At 58.1% G+C, this 16,784-nt stretch overlaps 1 protein-coding gene and 1 long non-coding RNA gene across 2 annotated transcripts in view; both read right to left on the reverse strand.

The window, feature by feature from the left end:
* The window catches only part of CAMSAP1 (calmodulin regulated spectrin associated protein 1), a 72,531-nt gene extending 66,586 nt beyond the window's left edge, over nucleotides 1-5,945 (reverse strand). The window contains exon 1 of the mRNA XM_045562062.1: nucleotides 5,761-5,945. Coding sequence (XP_045418018.1) covers nucleotides 5,761-5,875 — 115 coding nt within the window. The 5' untranslated portion in view covers nucleotides 5,876-5,945. The remainder of the gene's footprint in view (nucleotides 1-5,760) is intronic.
* A 4,046-nt stretch (nucleotides 5,946-9,991) lies between these two features.
* Nucleotides 9,992-14,434, reverse strand: LOC123645620. The gene is made up of 3 exons (XR_006737685.1): nucleotides 13,437-14,434; nucleotides 11,627-13,120; nucleotides 9,992-10,343 (listed from the first exon to the last, which is right to left on the reverse strand). It is a non-coding gene; the product is annotated as an uncharacterized LOC123645620 (long non-coding RNA).
* Nucleotides 14,435-16,784: the final 2,350 nt, after the last annotated feature.

Consider the following 16,784-nt stretch of genomic DNA (forward strand, 5'->3'; position numbering starts at 1 on the left):
TTACAAGTCTTTGTGTATGTGCCCATTCTGTCGCTATGTGCAGAGGAAGCACGCCAAGGACCCCACCGTTCACAACACGATACTCAACCGAGCTGATGAAAGTTCAACTTTGACTAGTTGAGTTAGAAGTGACTGGGGGACAGTGACGTGAACTAGTATGAAAAAAAGAGAATTAGGTGGGAGCTCAGGAAAGAAGTCAAAAATAGAAATAAAAACTCAAAGACCACCAGCCCAGCATGGTGGCGTGGCCTACAGTCCCAGCTACTCGGGAGGCTGAGGCAGGAGGATCACTTGAGCCCAGGAGTTTGAGGATGCAGTGAGCTATGATGATGCCACTGCACTCCAGCCTGGGCAACACAGTGAGACCCTGTCTCCAAAAATAACAAAATTCAAAGATCATCTTTCTGTATGTGATAACAAAATCCATGAAAGTAGAAAACTCCATGAAATAAAGACTATAAATATCCCCATCAAGGGTACCACCCCTGCCATGCTTAGGCTCCCTACGCAGTCCAGGTGACCGTAACTCATCCTTGGCCAACTCCCATGTCTGTCAACCAACCCAGTTCTGTGGATTCTGCTTTTATGATATCTGTTGGCTCAACCTCCCCTTTTCATCCCCACTGCCAACAATCAAGGCAAGTCCTTGGCTCTTCAAGCCTGAACAACATTGGCTCAGACGCTGCAGCTGTCTGTGGTCTCTCCCCACTCCAACCTGCTAAACACATCTTCCCAGGCTTGCTCCCTCACCATGCCACTCCCCTACTTAAAAACCTTCCCAGACACACACAAAGAAATCCCCAGCCACCATGAACGCTGTAAACAATCTGGCCTCAGACTAGTTTCCAAACTAATCACCTACTATTTCAGTCCACAAATCCTCTGCCTCAACAAGGTTAATCTAATCAGCGCACCTGAAAACATTTCTCCTCTGCACAGTGCTGTGGCCAGATGACCCTCTGCTCTTGGGGCCTACCCACACCTTGTCCATCCTTCAAAGCCTATGGCCCATAAAGCGTCCCAAGGACTTCAGCCCACAGCGGCCCCTCCACCTCTGCAGCACCAGGCACTGCGGTTTCCATCTGCTCAGCCAGCAGCTCTGTAGTGATGTCACACGGTCATTCTTTAACCATTGCATTATTTCATTGTCCCTTGTGCATGCCAATATTTCATGGAGATTTTAAGCAACAAAGGACATGGCAACATATAATTCTCTCTGCCTTTGTATTTCCTATAGTGCAAAAAAAACAAAAATTATGCACATGGTAGCCATTTGATATTGCCTTCATCCTGGCCATCCTCGGACTAGATCAGAAATGACAGCAATCCTAGTGTTTCTATAGTTCAATTGGGAAGTAAAAAACAGCACTGGTCCATATAACGCTGATATGGCCACAAAAACAAATCAGTAGCAAGAGAAGCCTATGACCTATTAGAGGAATAAATGTCGTTACAAGAAAATGTTAAGGGCTCTTTGGAGAACATGTGCAAAGTTAACATGCTGAAGCAAAACAGTGGCTGACCCTTTTGAGGGTCAAATTTAAAGGATTTTAACAATCTGAACCTAAAGACAGATTTATGATCTTTGGGCTAATGCTTAGCGGCATCAGGACAGGAAAGAGAACAGTACAAACTGATCTATCTTTAGAAATATAAATTCATCCATTTATGGCCACCAAAACAGAATCATAAAACACATCTACTCCACCTGCTTCAAAGGTGTTTCAAACACTTTTATCCATTCAGCAAGCACTTGAGCACTCTGCACTGTGGACACAGCATTAAGCAGGACACCCACAGTGCCCGCCTCGCAGAGAGGGATGCCCAGCTGGCCAGCAGCGGGTCCTCAGGACACCTATGCAGAGGAAAGGTCTCGCTACCGAGGCCCACCAGCGACCCCCACGGTATCCAGTGCCACCTCACAGGTGCTCAGTGAACATCTGAAGTTTCTGTGTAACCTCCCACCTCAGAAACATCCAAACCCCTTGCCAACAACAACAAAAGACTATTTAAAAATACAACCTAAACTCATAAACCAATAATCTGAAGAAATTACCGCCTAAAAAAACTTGGCAATATTCTTATGAAACGGAAAAATGAATAAGGCATGCCGCCGTCAGGAGCCTCGGCCAATCCAGGGAGCTTTGAAGGTTTCGTGGCCAGCTCTGGAGCTGGAGAGGGGCTCTGAGCACAGAATTCATTTTAGCCAAACGGCACTATAACAAAACAACATGGCCACCCCCTGGAGTTGATTATGAAGAGGTTTTGCTCATAATACCAATTAAGCAAACCAGAGTCTAAACTATTCTTGTCTACCTAATGAAACAGCTGGCAGTGGATCCAGTACAGGTAGCCCTTAAGTGAGGACTAAAGCTCAGGCCTCACAGGCCACAACGTCCTCACACTGATTTCTTATTCCATAACATTGTTTCCAAATCAGTAAACTACTCCAGGTTGAGTGTAGGGAATAGAGTGAGGGAAGGAGGAGTAGACATGGCACTTCCTCTGGGCAGGCCCATGTGGACTCTCTCCAGCCCAGTGGGGGGGGGGGGGGCAAGAAGGTTGAACTTGGTGACCCCTGCGCTCCTACCCAGTGCCCTAGGATTCAGGGCAGCTCAGCCACCTGGGCAAAGGGACAACTTGGTTTCCACTGAGCTACACAGCAACATTCTTGCAAATAGTTGAATGTCTTCTAGTACTTTCCCTGGGTTTTTTTTTTAACATTGTCCTTGAGAGAGAACAAAAGCTATTCCTCCCTCCGCTGTCCCCTGAAGCCAAGGCAAAGATATCTTTGAGTCTCCTGAGGGCATGTGTGAAATGCAGAGTCCAGGGGACTCCAGCTCTATTCTGCAGAATGATCAGAACTTAAGTCACCCCTTTAAACTCTTTTACCAATTTATTACAACTTTCACCCAAATGTCACCACAAAATCTTGCAGCTAAGCAGGTTCTGCTCCTTCTTGCAGACACTTTTAAATAAACATTTTCAACAAGTCCAATAAATTATTTCTAAAAATTAATTAAAATACTGTCAATGAAACAAGAGAGTTACCAAAAAAAGGGAGGGGGATCTAAAAATAAAAACACAAGACAGCCCACAGTTCTTGGCTGTGGCACCAGAGACAAATAAAACTGGAGGAAATGTTTCTGCACGGCCATATGCCACAAGGCCTGGCCAAGGGTGAGCCCTCCAGAGCCTGCCCGCTCACTACCAATGGCAGAGACACCCAGGCCCCCGAAGGGCAAATGCAAAACAAGAAAGCAGCCTCAGCAATCAGCCCTAGAGTTTCCACATGCTTTCAATTCTCATACAAATGGAAAACCATTTGGTTTTATTTAGCAACCTACAGAACAATTGCAAAACACAAAAATATTTAAGCCACTTTCACAAACATACACCCCAAAAACTGATTTATGATTAAGGTATCCAGACTGAAAGAACCATTTCTAATTAGCTGAAAACTAAGTTGGAGAGGTGGTCAGGCTTGGTGGCTCACTCCTATAATCCCAGCACTTTGGGAGGCCAAGTGGGGAGGACCACTTGATGTCAGGAGTTCAAGACCAGCCTGGGCAACAAGGCAAGACTCCATCTCTATAAATAAATAAATAAATTAGCCAGAAGTGGTCGCCTATAGTCCCAGCTACTCAGCAGGATCCCTGGAGCCCAGGAGTCTGAGGCAGCAGTGAGCTATGATGAGACGACGCCACTGCACTCCAGCATATGTGACAAAGGGAGACTATCTCTAAGAAATTAAAATAAGAAATTAAAATAAAAAAAATAAGCTGGAGAGGTGCATGGAGATATCCAAAAGAGGAAACAAAGAATATGCTCCTGGATTAGGAAAAGAGTTTGCCAAAACCCCCTCCCCACCCAGTCTCCCAAAAGACACAACCACACACTGGGAAGCAGCAAACCTCATACCAGGCTGACCCTAATGACAACAACATAAATCATTTCAGCTGAGCTGAGGCAAGTATTTTTTTTTTTTTGGTCATGTGGATTTGTGAATTTAAAGAAAGATCCTTATTTTTTTTAAATTACACCTGCTCCCCTTCTAAAGCAAGGTATAGAATGGAAAAGTCGTCTCATCTGGCAAAAACGAATGAAAATCAGACATCCTAAAATCAACATTTGATGTGCACACTGCTGGCCGAGGCACTGTCACCAATAGCAAGGCGCACTCCAGTCTCAGATCCTAAGAAGTACCTGATCTCAGTTCCTGCTCATGTTTCTAGTCTTTAAATAACCACCTTTTAGTAATTCCAAAACTTTAAAGCCCATTTTGGTATCAAATTTTGAATTCATTATCTGATGAGTCAACAAGCACTAAAGAGTAATCTGGTACCGGAAATAAAACTGGACTAACCCAGTACTGACACTGAGACACACATTATTTCTAGATAGCTGACAAATCCCACACTGAGTGCCAAAGCCAAATGCAACAAAATAAAAATGGATTCACCTTGCTAAAGAAATTGGAAAGCATGTACAGGGGCCCAGGAGTCACGCGGAGAATGCACCAGGTTCCAGAGCAAAGGCCGGCGGAGCGCAGCCAGCGCCCCTGCGCGGCTACAGTGGAAAGGCAAACCCCACCCAGCAGTGGAGAAGAGCGCAGGGGAGTCAGCATGAAGCAGGCAGGAACCCACGGGGGCACCATGGAACGATGAAAGCAAGTAAGGACATCACTAGGAAAGGTGCAAAAGTGAAACACGGTTTAGTGATGCAAACACATGCGGTGAAACACAAAGAAAAGCAAAACAACGGCAACGCAAGATGTGAGGTGAGGCGCAGGGGGTGTGGCCTGCAAAGGTTAACGGGGACCCACTGCCAGATCCCAATTCTCGGGTCTAGTGTTACTCTGTACAATTGACTCAAAAATTAGTTATATATTGTTTTTATCAATTCCATTTTTAAAGAGTCATGTAAATCATGTAGCAGTGTTTCTCCATCACTACTGTGCCAAAGCTAAGTAAAACTCAAGTGAACCAGTAAGCAAGGATTGCTAAAGAAAAAAATTATTTCTTAACTACTTACACCCTACAAAAACCGGTTTAAAGTAAAGCAATGTGTTTAATCCCTAAAACTTACAAAACGTGTTTGTCCTTATGACTAACTGGGTCTAGCTGGGGCACAGGCCGGTGTCTACGGGAAACGCCTGCGCAGCAAGTTCTCGAAACCGGTCAACTGAACCCTTCCGAAAGGTTCTCTCCCCTTCAGTCTCACTCTAGAAAGGGTACTATTTTCGCCAGAATAAAGACAATTTTTTAAGGATTCATCAAATTGGAAGAGGATGACAAGTATGAACCCTTAACTTTCCACCTGAAATTAATAAAGAAGTCAACCCATCTCCAGAACCACTAGGTCCGTGGAGTTCCCAGACCACGAACCAGGAGCGTCCTAATCCCCTAAGCACATTAGGGCCTCGCCAACGGGGCGCAACGACGAGGGTACCCCGTTCTCCAACTCGGGGACTAACCAGAGGGGCTCCCTACGACTGGGCGCAGTCCGTGTCATGGGCGATTTCTGGTTGGAGAATTCAACAGCTCGTGTGTTGTGTCAAAATTCGTAGCCAACGAGCGGCTCGGCGTCGCGGGTGCCGGCCCGGCCCGCCGCCCGCACCGGCCCAGCCGCCCCCGGGCCGCGCGGGCCTCCCCGCACCTTCCCACCTGCCGGGCAGCGGCGCGGACTCCCGGCTGGACCCGCCCGCCCGCTCCGCCCGCACCTCCCGCCCGGCCGCGGCCACAGGCCCGCGCGGCCCACCTCGGCCGTAGGCCTTGGCGCAGAGCCACTGCAGGTTGGCGGCGATCTTGGCGCGCGCCGCGTCGTAGCGGTCCAGCGGCACGAGGTCGGCGGCGCCGTCCGGCGGGGCCTCCATCTTCCCGCGGCCTCGCGGCCCGGCGTCCGCGTCACCGTCCGCAGACAAAGGGCCGCGGCGCGGCCTCCACAAAGGCGCCGCCGCCCCTCGCGCCGGGCCCGGTGCGCCCCGAGGCCCCGCGGCCCCGCAGCCGGCGCGCCGGGCGGGGGCGGCCGCGCGGACCCGCCTCAGCTCACAGCCGCCGCCGCCGCCGCCGCGACTGCCGCTGCATGTTGCGGGCCGAGCGGGGCCGAAGAGGCGCCGAGCCGCAACCCAGCGAGGCGGCAGCCGGCGGGCGCGGGCCGGGGGCGGCGACGCGTGCGCGGTCCCGGGGAGGCGGCGGCGGCTCAGGCGGCGGCCAACGGGCGAGAGCGCGCGCAGCGCCGCGACCTCGCGCAGGCGCAGTGGGCGCCGCCTACCGGCCCGCGCCCACTCCACCCCTTCCCGCAGGCGCAGTGGGCGCTGCCCGTCGCCCCGCCCCGGCCCGTGCCCGCCCCGCCCCTTTCGGCAGGCGCAGTTAGCGTCCTGCGCCGCCCGACTCCCTTCGCAGGCTCTGGGGCGCGACAAGCGGGCCGTGCGGTGGGCGGGGCCTCCGGCTGTGGGTGGGCGGGGTGCGGGGGGGGGACAGAGAGGGTGGTGCTTGGGGGCGGGGTCGGTCGCGGGTGGGCGGGGCCGAGACAGAGGGGCGGGGCGGGGCCGGGCGAGGGTGGGCGGGGCCGGAGGAGCCGGGCCGGGCGCCCTGGGGGCCGCGGGTGGCGGCGACCCAGCTAGGCGACAGCGCCGCACGGTGGGCGGGAGGCGGGCGCCGCGGTCTCCAAGCCGCTGTCCGGGGCCAGGCAAGGTGGTGGCCGGGCGCCGGGGCAGCAGCAGGTGCGGCCTGGGCGCGGATCGCGGTGTCTTGACGTCGCGTCAGGGCCCCGAGTTGGCCCACGGCCACTCATCGCCGAGGTGCGGCGACCTCTCCGCCTGGCAGGGGGCCCGGGGGGCGGACACGGGCCTCCTGGGCAGGGCGGGGCGGGGCCAGGGGTAAGGGGAGACGCGACCCCTCGGTGGCGCTGCCGCGGGACTTGCCGCAGATGGAGGAGGGGCGCGGCTGGCCCTTTGAAGGGACCGTTCCGGTGGCTACTGCCATCCCAGCACTCAGGAGGCCGAGGCGCGAGGATCGCTTGAGCCCAGTCGGAGGTGGCTGTGAGCTAGGCTGACGCCATGGCACTCTAGCCTGGGCGACAGACGGAGACTCTAAGAAAATAAAATTAAATTAAAAAATAGATCCCCCCTCGCCCTGATCGTAAGCCAGGTGGTTTCCACACAGGCGCCCCAGGAGCCTCCTCCGTCCATGTTCCATCTGGCACTGCCAGGACACTCTCCTGAGCCACCTCGCGCCCCCAGGACCAGAGCGCTGTGGGGGCACACGGCCTCGGTGATCAAACACTGGGCCCTCGGCACTGCCCTCGGGCGTCCAGAGCCCCCAGGCCAGGCATGAGGGGGGAAGGTAGTCGGACGGCAAGTTTGTGTCTTCTCTGTTCTCCATCAAAGACCCCCAGACAACCACACCGCTAACTGAAAAGGGGGCAGACCCAGCAAGCTCACTGCTTGGTATTTACCCAAAGGGCGGAAAGCACACGTCCACACGAAACCTGCACGGATGTTCACAGCAGCTGTCGTCACGAGATGCCCTTCCACAGGTGAGAGAACGCACCACCGTCCCTGCCCTCGCCAGGGTGTGCGCTGGCGCTGAGAAGAGAGGCGCTCTCAAGTCATAAGGAGACCGAGAGCCTTACGTGCAAGTGCTGCATGAAAGAAGCCAGTCCGAAGAGGCCACACGCCGTGGGCTCCCACTGCAGGACACACTGGGGAGGACAAAACCATGGGACAGTGAAAAGGTCAGTGGCTTGCATAGGTTGGCAGGGGATCAGCAGGGGGGGCACAGAGGACATGTGGGCGCTGAGGCTGCTCCACGTGACACCACAGTGGCGCATACACGTCGCTCACATTTGCCCAACCCCCCGCGGAGACCGTGGACTGACTTGGGGTGACAATGACATAGGCCCATCCGCATAGTGTAGGCTCATCGAAGGTCACAAGTGCACCACCCCAATGCACTGTCAGCACAGGGAAACGGGTGGGACGTGGATGGGAACTCTCTGTACTTTCTGCTCAACTTCCTGTAAACCTAAACCTGCTATAAAAAATAAAATCTAATAATGTCCCTAAAGGGCGTTCAGGAGTTCCCGCAGCTCAGGGACGCGCCCACTTGCTGGAGGAGACTGAGGCCAAGCTGCTGCCCCAGACAGGCGCCGTCCTGCCTCCCTCCTGTGGGCCTATGAACTCCGATCCTGCCTGGACTCTCTTCCTCCTGCTCTTCCCTCCTGGGCCAGGGTGGGGGTCACAGCTAAGTCAGAGCTTCACCCAGGCCCCCTGAGCCACCGTCCACCCTCTGTCTCCTGCTGTGATGCCCCCTGAGCAGGCCTGCCCAGCCACTGGGTATGCTGGTTTTAACTGGAACATTCTTCCGGGGAGAGGGGGAGTTCAGGGCCAGGTGCGCCGTGGTGAGCACCCCGAGCAGGAACAATCCATGGGTGCCAACAGCTGAGCTATTCCGGGACTTTGGAGGCACCCCTGCCACCGCCAAGTTCCTGTCCGGTTAAACGTCACTCTATGAAGTTTAAGCATGGGGTCCCCACTGCACTGGGAGCCCCCGAGGCTGGAGTGCCTCCCCTGGACCCCAGGGCCAGCCCAGAGCACGCAAGGCTACTGCAGCGGTCAGTTGGCACTCCCCATGTGCCGGCCGGGGCTGCACCCAGGCCCCAGGCACCCCCCCCTACTTTGCAAATGTGGAAACTGAGGCTCAGAGGCTCGGGCTGATCTGGAAGCTGCACCGAGAGTCAGTGCTGAGGGCCAGGCTGCTTCCCTTGGGGGCTCGGCCCTGCTCCTGGAGGTCGGAACCAGGCGTGACTGCTCCTGCTGCCCCAGACGGCCCGGTGCTCCCAGCAGAAGAGGAAGCACTGGGTCCCCCAGCCGTGGGACTCAGGGACCCTCCCATCCCACAGCTAGGCCACCGCTAGGGAGAAAACCCGTGGGGACGGCACTGAGAAATGTTGCTCTCCAGGTGTGCAGGGGTCAGGACATTTGCAATCAGACCTGGCCACGCCCCAGCACCACGGCACCCCCACATTCCGTCCAGGATGCTCCCACGGGTGCAGGTGGAGCACACTGGCCCACGCCTGCAGCAGGGCCCTCCAAGGAGGAAACACTCCTTTAATTTAAACCTAATTAAGTGAATTAATTTAAAGTCAGTTTGTCCCTTGCGAGAGAAATTAAGTATGAAGGAACGAGATTTTGCCAGGGTTGAGCTCTGCATGGCCAGATGCCATTGCAAGAGCTCAGGCAGTGGTGGCCCCCAGCTGAGTAAGCACGTGTTCCTCCAAGACGGCAAACACGCCCAGTCCTCCCTGGGAGAAGCGTGTGCTCCACGTGCCCGGGACGCCGTGGGTTGGCCTGTCCACCACTGGCGGCTCCTGGGTCCTCCCGCACTCTGCTCCTTGCTCTCCCGCACGGCTGCTGGTCAGAGCCCCTTGTCCATCCGGCTTTCAGGCTCGGGACAGGCAAGGCCGGGACACAGCCCAGGCTCCATGCAGAGAGGCTGCTGCGTTCACAGTGGAGGTTCTGGGAACCCCTGAGACCCCCATAGGCTCCTGCCCCAGTGCTGGGGCCACTGCCAGGCTGCCAGGCCAGCCCCATCCTCCTGCAGCACAGAACTTCCCTCTGCACAGCCACTGGCTTGCCCGCCCTCTGCGAAACAGAGTGAGTAGACGCTGCTCCCGTATTGGCCAGGAACCTGGACCCAGGACGGCTGTGCCATCACCCTTGCCAGCATCCATGGCGGGCAGCGGAGGGGCAAGTGAGGTGCCTGGTGTGTATGGCGGCACATGGACCAAATCCCCACCACCCATGTCCGACAGTGGGGTCTCCCGACCCACAGTCACAGGCCAGCAGCTCGTGGGCCTTGGCCTTGGCCACGCCACTCTCCTGGACGGCCTGAACCCCAAGCATTTCATGTTTTTTAATTTTTTTTATTTTAACTTTTTTGTAGAGACGGGGCCTTGCTATGTTGCCCAGGTTGGTCTCAAACTCCTGGCCTCAAGCAGTCCTGCTGCCTTGGCCTCCCACAGTGTGGGATCCCAGGTGTGAGCCACTGTGCCCCCAAAGGCAAGTGACTCAGCAGAACTGCTCACTATGTCTTCTTGTGGATCTTCCAAATTTGGGGGGCAAGATGATCTTGAGAAGGATGAATTCTCCAGAACGTGATGCAGAAGTCAGCTTCAGGTGGCCAGAGGGACGGGCGCCTTGCCGGGCCCGCACCGGGCTGAAACAGCCCTCAGTGCCCACAGGTGTAGGGAGGCCGGCCTGGGGCATGATGGCCGAGGGGACTCAGCAGCAGGGGCGGATCCAGGTCTGAGCAGGGCACCAGCTGGCAGCTCCTGAATTCCTGGTCCAGGCAAAGGAAGGAAAATCCGGGCGTGGCCCTGCGGGGGCGCTGCTGGCCTTGCTCCCACGCTGGCCACGGACGGCCTCCTAGGGCAGCTCCAGCCAGAGGCTCCTCCACGAACTGGACAAAACTGGTCAAAGCCCTTCGGGGACACTCCTAGGACCGAAGTCCCTCTTTACACATGGAAAGGGGGTGCTGAGGGCCTGGGGAGACAGCTGTGAGGAGGGGGTGCCTGGCCCTGTCTGGGGCCCTAGGGGGGGCTGTCCCCTGGCAAGAAGCGTTGTCAGTCTTCAGTGGTGCCCACAGGGCCATCCTGGGGTCCAGCCAGACTCTGGCCACCAGGGCAGGGAGCACGTGGACTCCCGACAGGCTGAGAGGACAGTGAACACCAGGGGTCACAGCCTCTAAGCCAGGAGGGGCCTTTGGGGTCCCAACAAACCCCTCCTTAAGGATGGGGACCAGAGACCCAGAGGGTAAGGGGACCAGTTTGTGGCTTAACACTATGTGGGGGCTGACGGGGTACCCAGGGGTCTGCCAGGCTCTGGGACTTCATGTCCCCTGTGTCCCAGCACGAGGCCCAGCCCAGAGAGCGGCCAGGAGATAAGCCAGTGAGGAAGGGGGCTGGAGGGTAAGGACAGGCAGACCAGGGGGCACCCCCTCTTTGCCCACTGAGCTTGGGCCCCACGCCCACCCGGAGAAGGGCCAGGAGACTGGGCTTGTAAATGCCGGGGGCAAGGGCGGGACCTGAGGCCGAAGGGGACGGGGAGGGAGACCTGGAGGCCACCTGCAGGCCAGCGGGAGCCGAGGGCACCCCCACCTAACATGTATCTTCTGGGGACCCTCTGCACAGCCACCCAGCCCCACAGGGTCCCTGTGGGTGAGTGACCTGTCCGCCCAGCCCTCCCCAGGATCCTCTGGGCCCTGGTGAAAGCCCCTCACCTGCGTGCTCGCCGCCCTCTCATCCTCCAGCCCCTACGTTCCTCCCAGCTCTTTCTCCGTGGCCCTGACCCTGCCTCCCCCGAGGCCCCTGGCTTATCTCTGGCTCCCCGTGGCCCTGGACGTGAGTGCCATGCACTCGGCTGTCTGGTCCCAGCTCTAGGCTTCAAGGGACCCACCTGTCACCTCTGGCCCTGCAGCCCCTGGGCTGCCTCCGACCAGCCCCGCAGACGGCCCTGGGCACGGCTGGGGGAGTGGGAGCCATGGCAGAGCTCGAGGGGCCCCTGCCTGGCTGCGTCCCCCTGGCCCCAGGATGGCTGGGCCAGCTCTGCCGCTCAGACCCTCACCTGGCAACAGCCACGTCCAGCCGTGGTAAAGGTCAGGCTGCCCAGGTCGTCCACGCTGGGCCCTCAGGAGGGCCGAGCTTGCCCGAGGCTCGCCCGGATTCCTCCAGTCCCCGTCACCTCATCCTAAGAAGATGAGATCAACACATTACCATTTTTTTCTAACAGTGTTTTAATAACATTAGGCAGGTGGGTTGAATGGCGACCCTCAAATTATGTCCACCTGGAACCTGTCAATGGTGCCTTGTTTAGAAAAGGAGTCTTTGCAGACGTGATTAAGGATCTCGAGGTAAGATCCTGGTTTGCGGGGCCCAGGTCCAATGACAAGTGCCCTTATAGAGACACATCCTGAGGACAGCAGGGCGGGAGTGATGGGCCACGGGCCAGGGAGTGTCTGGAGCCACCAGAGCGGGAAGAGGCAGGAAGGAGGCTCCAGGGAGGGAGTGTGGCCCTGGACACCTGGATTTCAGACGTGTGTCCCCAGACCCGGGAGAGGGCACACCGTTGTCCTGGCACCAGCTGTGGTCACTGGTCAGGTGCACTGCACGTTAGGAGTGCGGGGCGGACGGGAGGGACAGCGCATCTTCTCAAAGAGCAGCAGCGAGAGCCCCGCAGGCCCCTCCCTCGGCAGGCCTGGGTGGTCCGCGGCAGCCAAGAAGCGTGAGGGGACCCTGGGGCACACGCCCCACACCCTGGTGTACACCCTGGACACAGCCAGTCTCCAGGTCCCCCTGCATCCGTCCCAGGGTGGGACACGCCCCAAGGAAGTCACCGCGGACACCAGGGGAGGCTGAGCTTAGGACCCTCCCTCCCGAGGGCCGAGAGCAAGTGACCACCGACCCTGGCGCATGGCACGGTGCTCTGCCAACACCCGCACACTCCAGGACAACGCTCTGCCCGCCCCGCACCCCAGCAGCACCAGGCCATCTTCCCGCCCTCCCTCCGGACGGCAGGGCGAGGAGGGGTGGAACAGCGAGCACACACAGGGTGGCTCAGGGCACGGGGCACTGCAGCAAAACCCACAGCTGGGCCCAGAGGCTGAGCCCAACAGGTCCTGCTGGCCCGTGGTCCCCCCATGACCCCCAGCAGGACTGTCCCCTGGGCACAGGCCAGGGCCCAGCCCATCCAGGGCCCATGTGCCTGCCCGACCAAGTGTTTGCTGGGGGCCTCCACGGCCAGTCCTGGAGCTGGGGGTGCAGCCTGCAGACCCCTGGCCTTCCTCGCATCCAGTGCCTCCGAGGGCCACCTCTCAGCCCGCCCACCTTCAGACCCTCGTGCGCAGTCCCGTTGCCACGCCTCCTAGCGGCAGTGGCCCAGGTAGCTGGGCCCTGCCCTTCCTGCCCACGTGTGCAGCACCGACAGTTAAGGCTCTGCGATGTCCTGAGCACGGGGTCTCAGGGGAAGTCACCACTCCAGGTGGCTGAACACCCCACGAGAAGTTTCAGCTTGACCTCAGCTTTGCCAGGAAATACCGGTGTCATCGCTGAGCTCGGCCACCTGGGCGGGAGAGAATGCCGTCAAGGGAGCCGCCTAAACTCCTCCAGTTCCCCAAGTCCACGCACCACCCGCCTCAGCCCCGCCCCCCCCCCCCCCCCGTCCTGGTCTGGAGCCGTCGTGTGGCCGGGCCCAGGGTGGGGGCATCATCCGTGTGGCTCCACAGGCTCCCAAACTAAGGAAATGGCTTAGCAGAAGCTCCAAATGACACCGGCGGCCTTTTCCCCACAGAATGGGTGTGAACCAGGACGTCTGGCAGGGAGTGCTGGGCTGGGCAGGGGCTGAGAGCTGGTGTCCCCAGGCCACACCCAGGCCACACCTCCAGCGGCGATGACGCAGAGCTGACTGGGCCACTCGGCAGTGCAGTCGGAGCAGACCGTGCTCAAAGCCATGCTGGGCACGTGGGCGCCATTCCTCCCCTGTGGGCCGTGCACGGTGAGGAGGGCACGAGCGTGTGCGACAGAGCTCACTGCACTGAGCTCCCGGCTAAGTCTGGCTAGAAAAGAATCTGGAATCCAGGGTGTGGCGGCCATCACATTTCCCCTTCTGAAATACGGCCTTAACCCTGAAACACGCAGACACAGGCTGTGCTCACACTGTGTTCACACCAGCCCAGGTGGCCTGGTCGGGGGACGGCAGGACCAGGCCCCAAGCGCCCCCCAGCGGCCAGCGCGGGAGCGGACGTCACATCCGCAGCAGCAGAGAATCGTGCTCTAAAATCCCACCGCCCGCAAGTCAGCTTACCTCCGCCCACGTTCACCCACTGCTGCGGCTCCTTCTAGAACCCCACCACTGTATTATGGCCACAGCCAGATCCAAACACAAACCCACAATTATCAGAAGACAGGACTAAGTAACAACAGATGTCCCACCGCCCGGGGCTCGTGGGGGCTGAAGGGTGGGCACAGCAGAAGCAGGGACAGCAGTGGGACCCCGTGCTTGCAGGACCAGCCATGGGGGGCAGGACATTCATTCTCAGAAGAAAAGTGCCATTTCCGCAGCCAGCACACACGCAGCCCCCCCAAGGCAGGCCACTGGAGCAGGCGCAGCCCGGCCGTCCCGGCCTTGTGGCTCTCAGGTTGCAGAGGGAAGCCGAGCTGAGCAGCAGCCAGGCTCGACCCAGATCCTGGGAAGGTTTGGGTTCCGCAGCAGACAGAACTAGGAGCTACCAACAGGCCTGTCCAGCGGTGCTGGCCCCCACCAGCATCGGTTCCTCAGAAGGGATTTCTCAAGCTTGACTCTTGTTCGTTTTCAGACAGGGTCTCACCCTATCGCCCAGGCTGAAGTGCAGTGGCACGATCACAGCTCACTGCAGCCTCCACCTCCTGGGCTAAAGTGATCCTCCCGCCTCAGCCTCTCCTGGTTAATTAAAAAACATTTTTTTTTGTAGAGATGGGGTCTTGCTATGTTGCCCAGGCTGGCCTTGAACTCCTGGCCTCCAGTGATCCTCCTGCCTCAGCATCTGAAAGTGCTGGAATTACAGGCATGAGCCACCAGGCCCAGCCCACGGGGAACATTTTTATGGAAAAACAGAGTATCCCTCCAACAGCAACACCTCCAACGATCCCCCACAACGAGGTCACAAAGCTACCGCTACCCGAATAAGCCTGCACGGCACAGGGCAGCCAGGAGGTGTGCCGGCAGCTGACGGATCCACTGCTCTGGTTCATTCTGTTCCTCCCGACACTGGGGTCCTCGCCAACCTGGCTCTGCCCTCAGGGGTGTCCCCGATGCTCAGGCGTTGGCTCAGTGAGGGGCCTCATCCCCCCCGGCTCCCCGTGGCCCACCCAGCCTCACGCAGCCGAGACCTCGTGTGGGACGGTCCAAGCCTAGAAACTCACTCCAATGTCAAGTTTTCTGCACCCGGTCTTAACACTCACCGCGCTTTGGGGATTGCTGCTACCAGGTCAACTGAGGGAATGCCAGCCTTCACTGTCTGTAGACCCTTACCCAGAACCGATGCCTACTCCAGAGTCCGAGCTGACGGCGGCGCCCGGTATCGAGCTGCAGGTCCACACGCTGCCTGGCCCGGTGCCTGCGTAGCAAGAGCAGAGCCGTCCACGCCCGGGGGCAGAAGCGACTTCACCTTCCCCTCCTCGACGGTGGTGCCTGAGAACTGATGTGGTCGTGTGCACATCTTATTAAAACTACTACCTTTATTTCTCTTCGATATTCCTGTTATGGCTTGAAATTGACTTTCAACCTAGCCACGTAATGAGGTTGTATTTTCCCTAAATTTCACAGTGAGACAGCAAAGGAAGCCTTGGAGAGTAAGTGGTCGAAAGGGGGCTGAGGGGGCTGGCCCCACCCGGAGCCCACGCCCAGGGGGGCCACGTGCAGACCGTAGCGGCACCAGCGATGGCCACGTGTGGCAGCCTGGGGCGTAACCCTGATCACACCAGCTCTCATCCGGAGGGGAAACCACCCACGCACCTGAGCTGCAGGCCTTGCTCCCAAGGACCCACAGGGCCACCTCCCCACACAGCCAGCCCACCCTCAACTCGACTGAGGCTACCAGGAGCCAGTGGAGAAGGGGCCACAAACCGCAGGGCTGGCTCGAGGCCACTCCAGAGCCAGGCCTGGTCTACGCCGAACACCGTGAACAGCAGGTGCAAACTACATGCAGGAGAATAAGGAGTAAGTCCAGGAAGCAGATGTTACCTGAGGTCCCAACTGTATGTGTGGCTGCTGCCCAAGTGCTCACCAGGTTGGCCTTGTCTGGGTCCACAGGTGGGACAGGAAACCGACCTCTCGGGAGCCGGAGCCACTGGGCGGCAGCATCCATGCGCTGTGGCAGCCCCACGCCCCCGAGCCTGCTGGGCAGCCCGTGCTGCAGGCCAGACACTCCTGCTCCGTTTCCAGGACTGTTTCTTCCACCAAAACTGGCTGCCTGGCTGCCTTCACAGGTGAGCACCGACAGACTTTCTCACTGAGGGGCTCCTTAAATGTCTCGACAGATGAGAAGACGCGCCTGGCCGGCGTGACCACTGCCGACGGGGAGCTACTACTGGCACCTGCGCCCGCCCAGGGCTGGGCCGCACGGGGACGTTCTTCGTGAAGAGCACGAACACGCAGAGCCCTCGGGCCGTCTGGGCCGTGCTCTGTGGCTGAGCTGCACGGGGGGCAGGCGGCAGCCCCAGGCCGGCCCACAGCTTCAGGAAGGAACAGTCCCCCCGGGGGGCAGTGACACGGGCAGGGCAGGGAAGAAGAAACACAGAGGAAAGACACGTGGGGCAAGAATCAAAGGGCCCTGTGCTCTGATGGCCACTTAAAAACACACAGGCAGAACCGCACCCAGAGTGCGAATCCGGAAACTCACTGTACCACACAGCTGCAGGGGTACAGTTGTAACCACCATTTTTTTTTTTTTAAGAGATGGGTCTATGTTGCCCGGGCTGGACTCAAACTTCTGGGCTCAGACAACCCTCCCAAGTAGCCTCCCAAGTAGCGGGACAGAAGGCTTAGATGTGAGATTTACCACCTTTAAAACGCATTTTTAGTATTTCTGCCCCAAAGTTTGAAATCTAAATCTCAAGAGCAATGAAAAAACCTAGATCTGTAAGAAGAAATGTTTCCCTAGAGCACCCTACTCGGCTAGAACGGCTCAGTGCCCCGCCGGGCCCCCACGGCCAAGCACACCCCCCACCAAGGCCCCCACACCCCCTGC

The sequence above is a fragment of the Lemur catta genome, chromosome 10 (assembly GCF_020740605.2).
Source record: "Lemur catta isolate mLemCat1 chromosome 10, mLemCat1.pri, whole genome shotgun sequence".
Classification (NCBI taxonomy): domain Eukaryota; kingdom Metazoa; phylum Chordata; class Mammalia; order Primates; family Lemuridae; genus Lemur; species Lemur catta.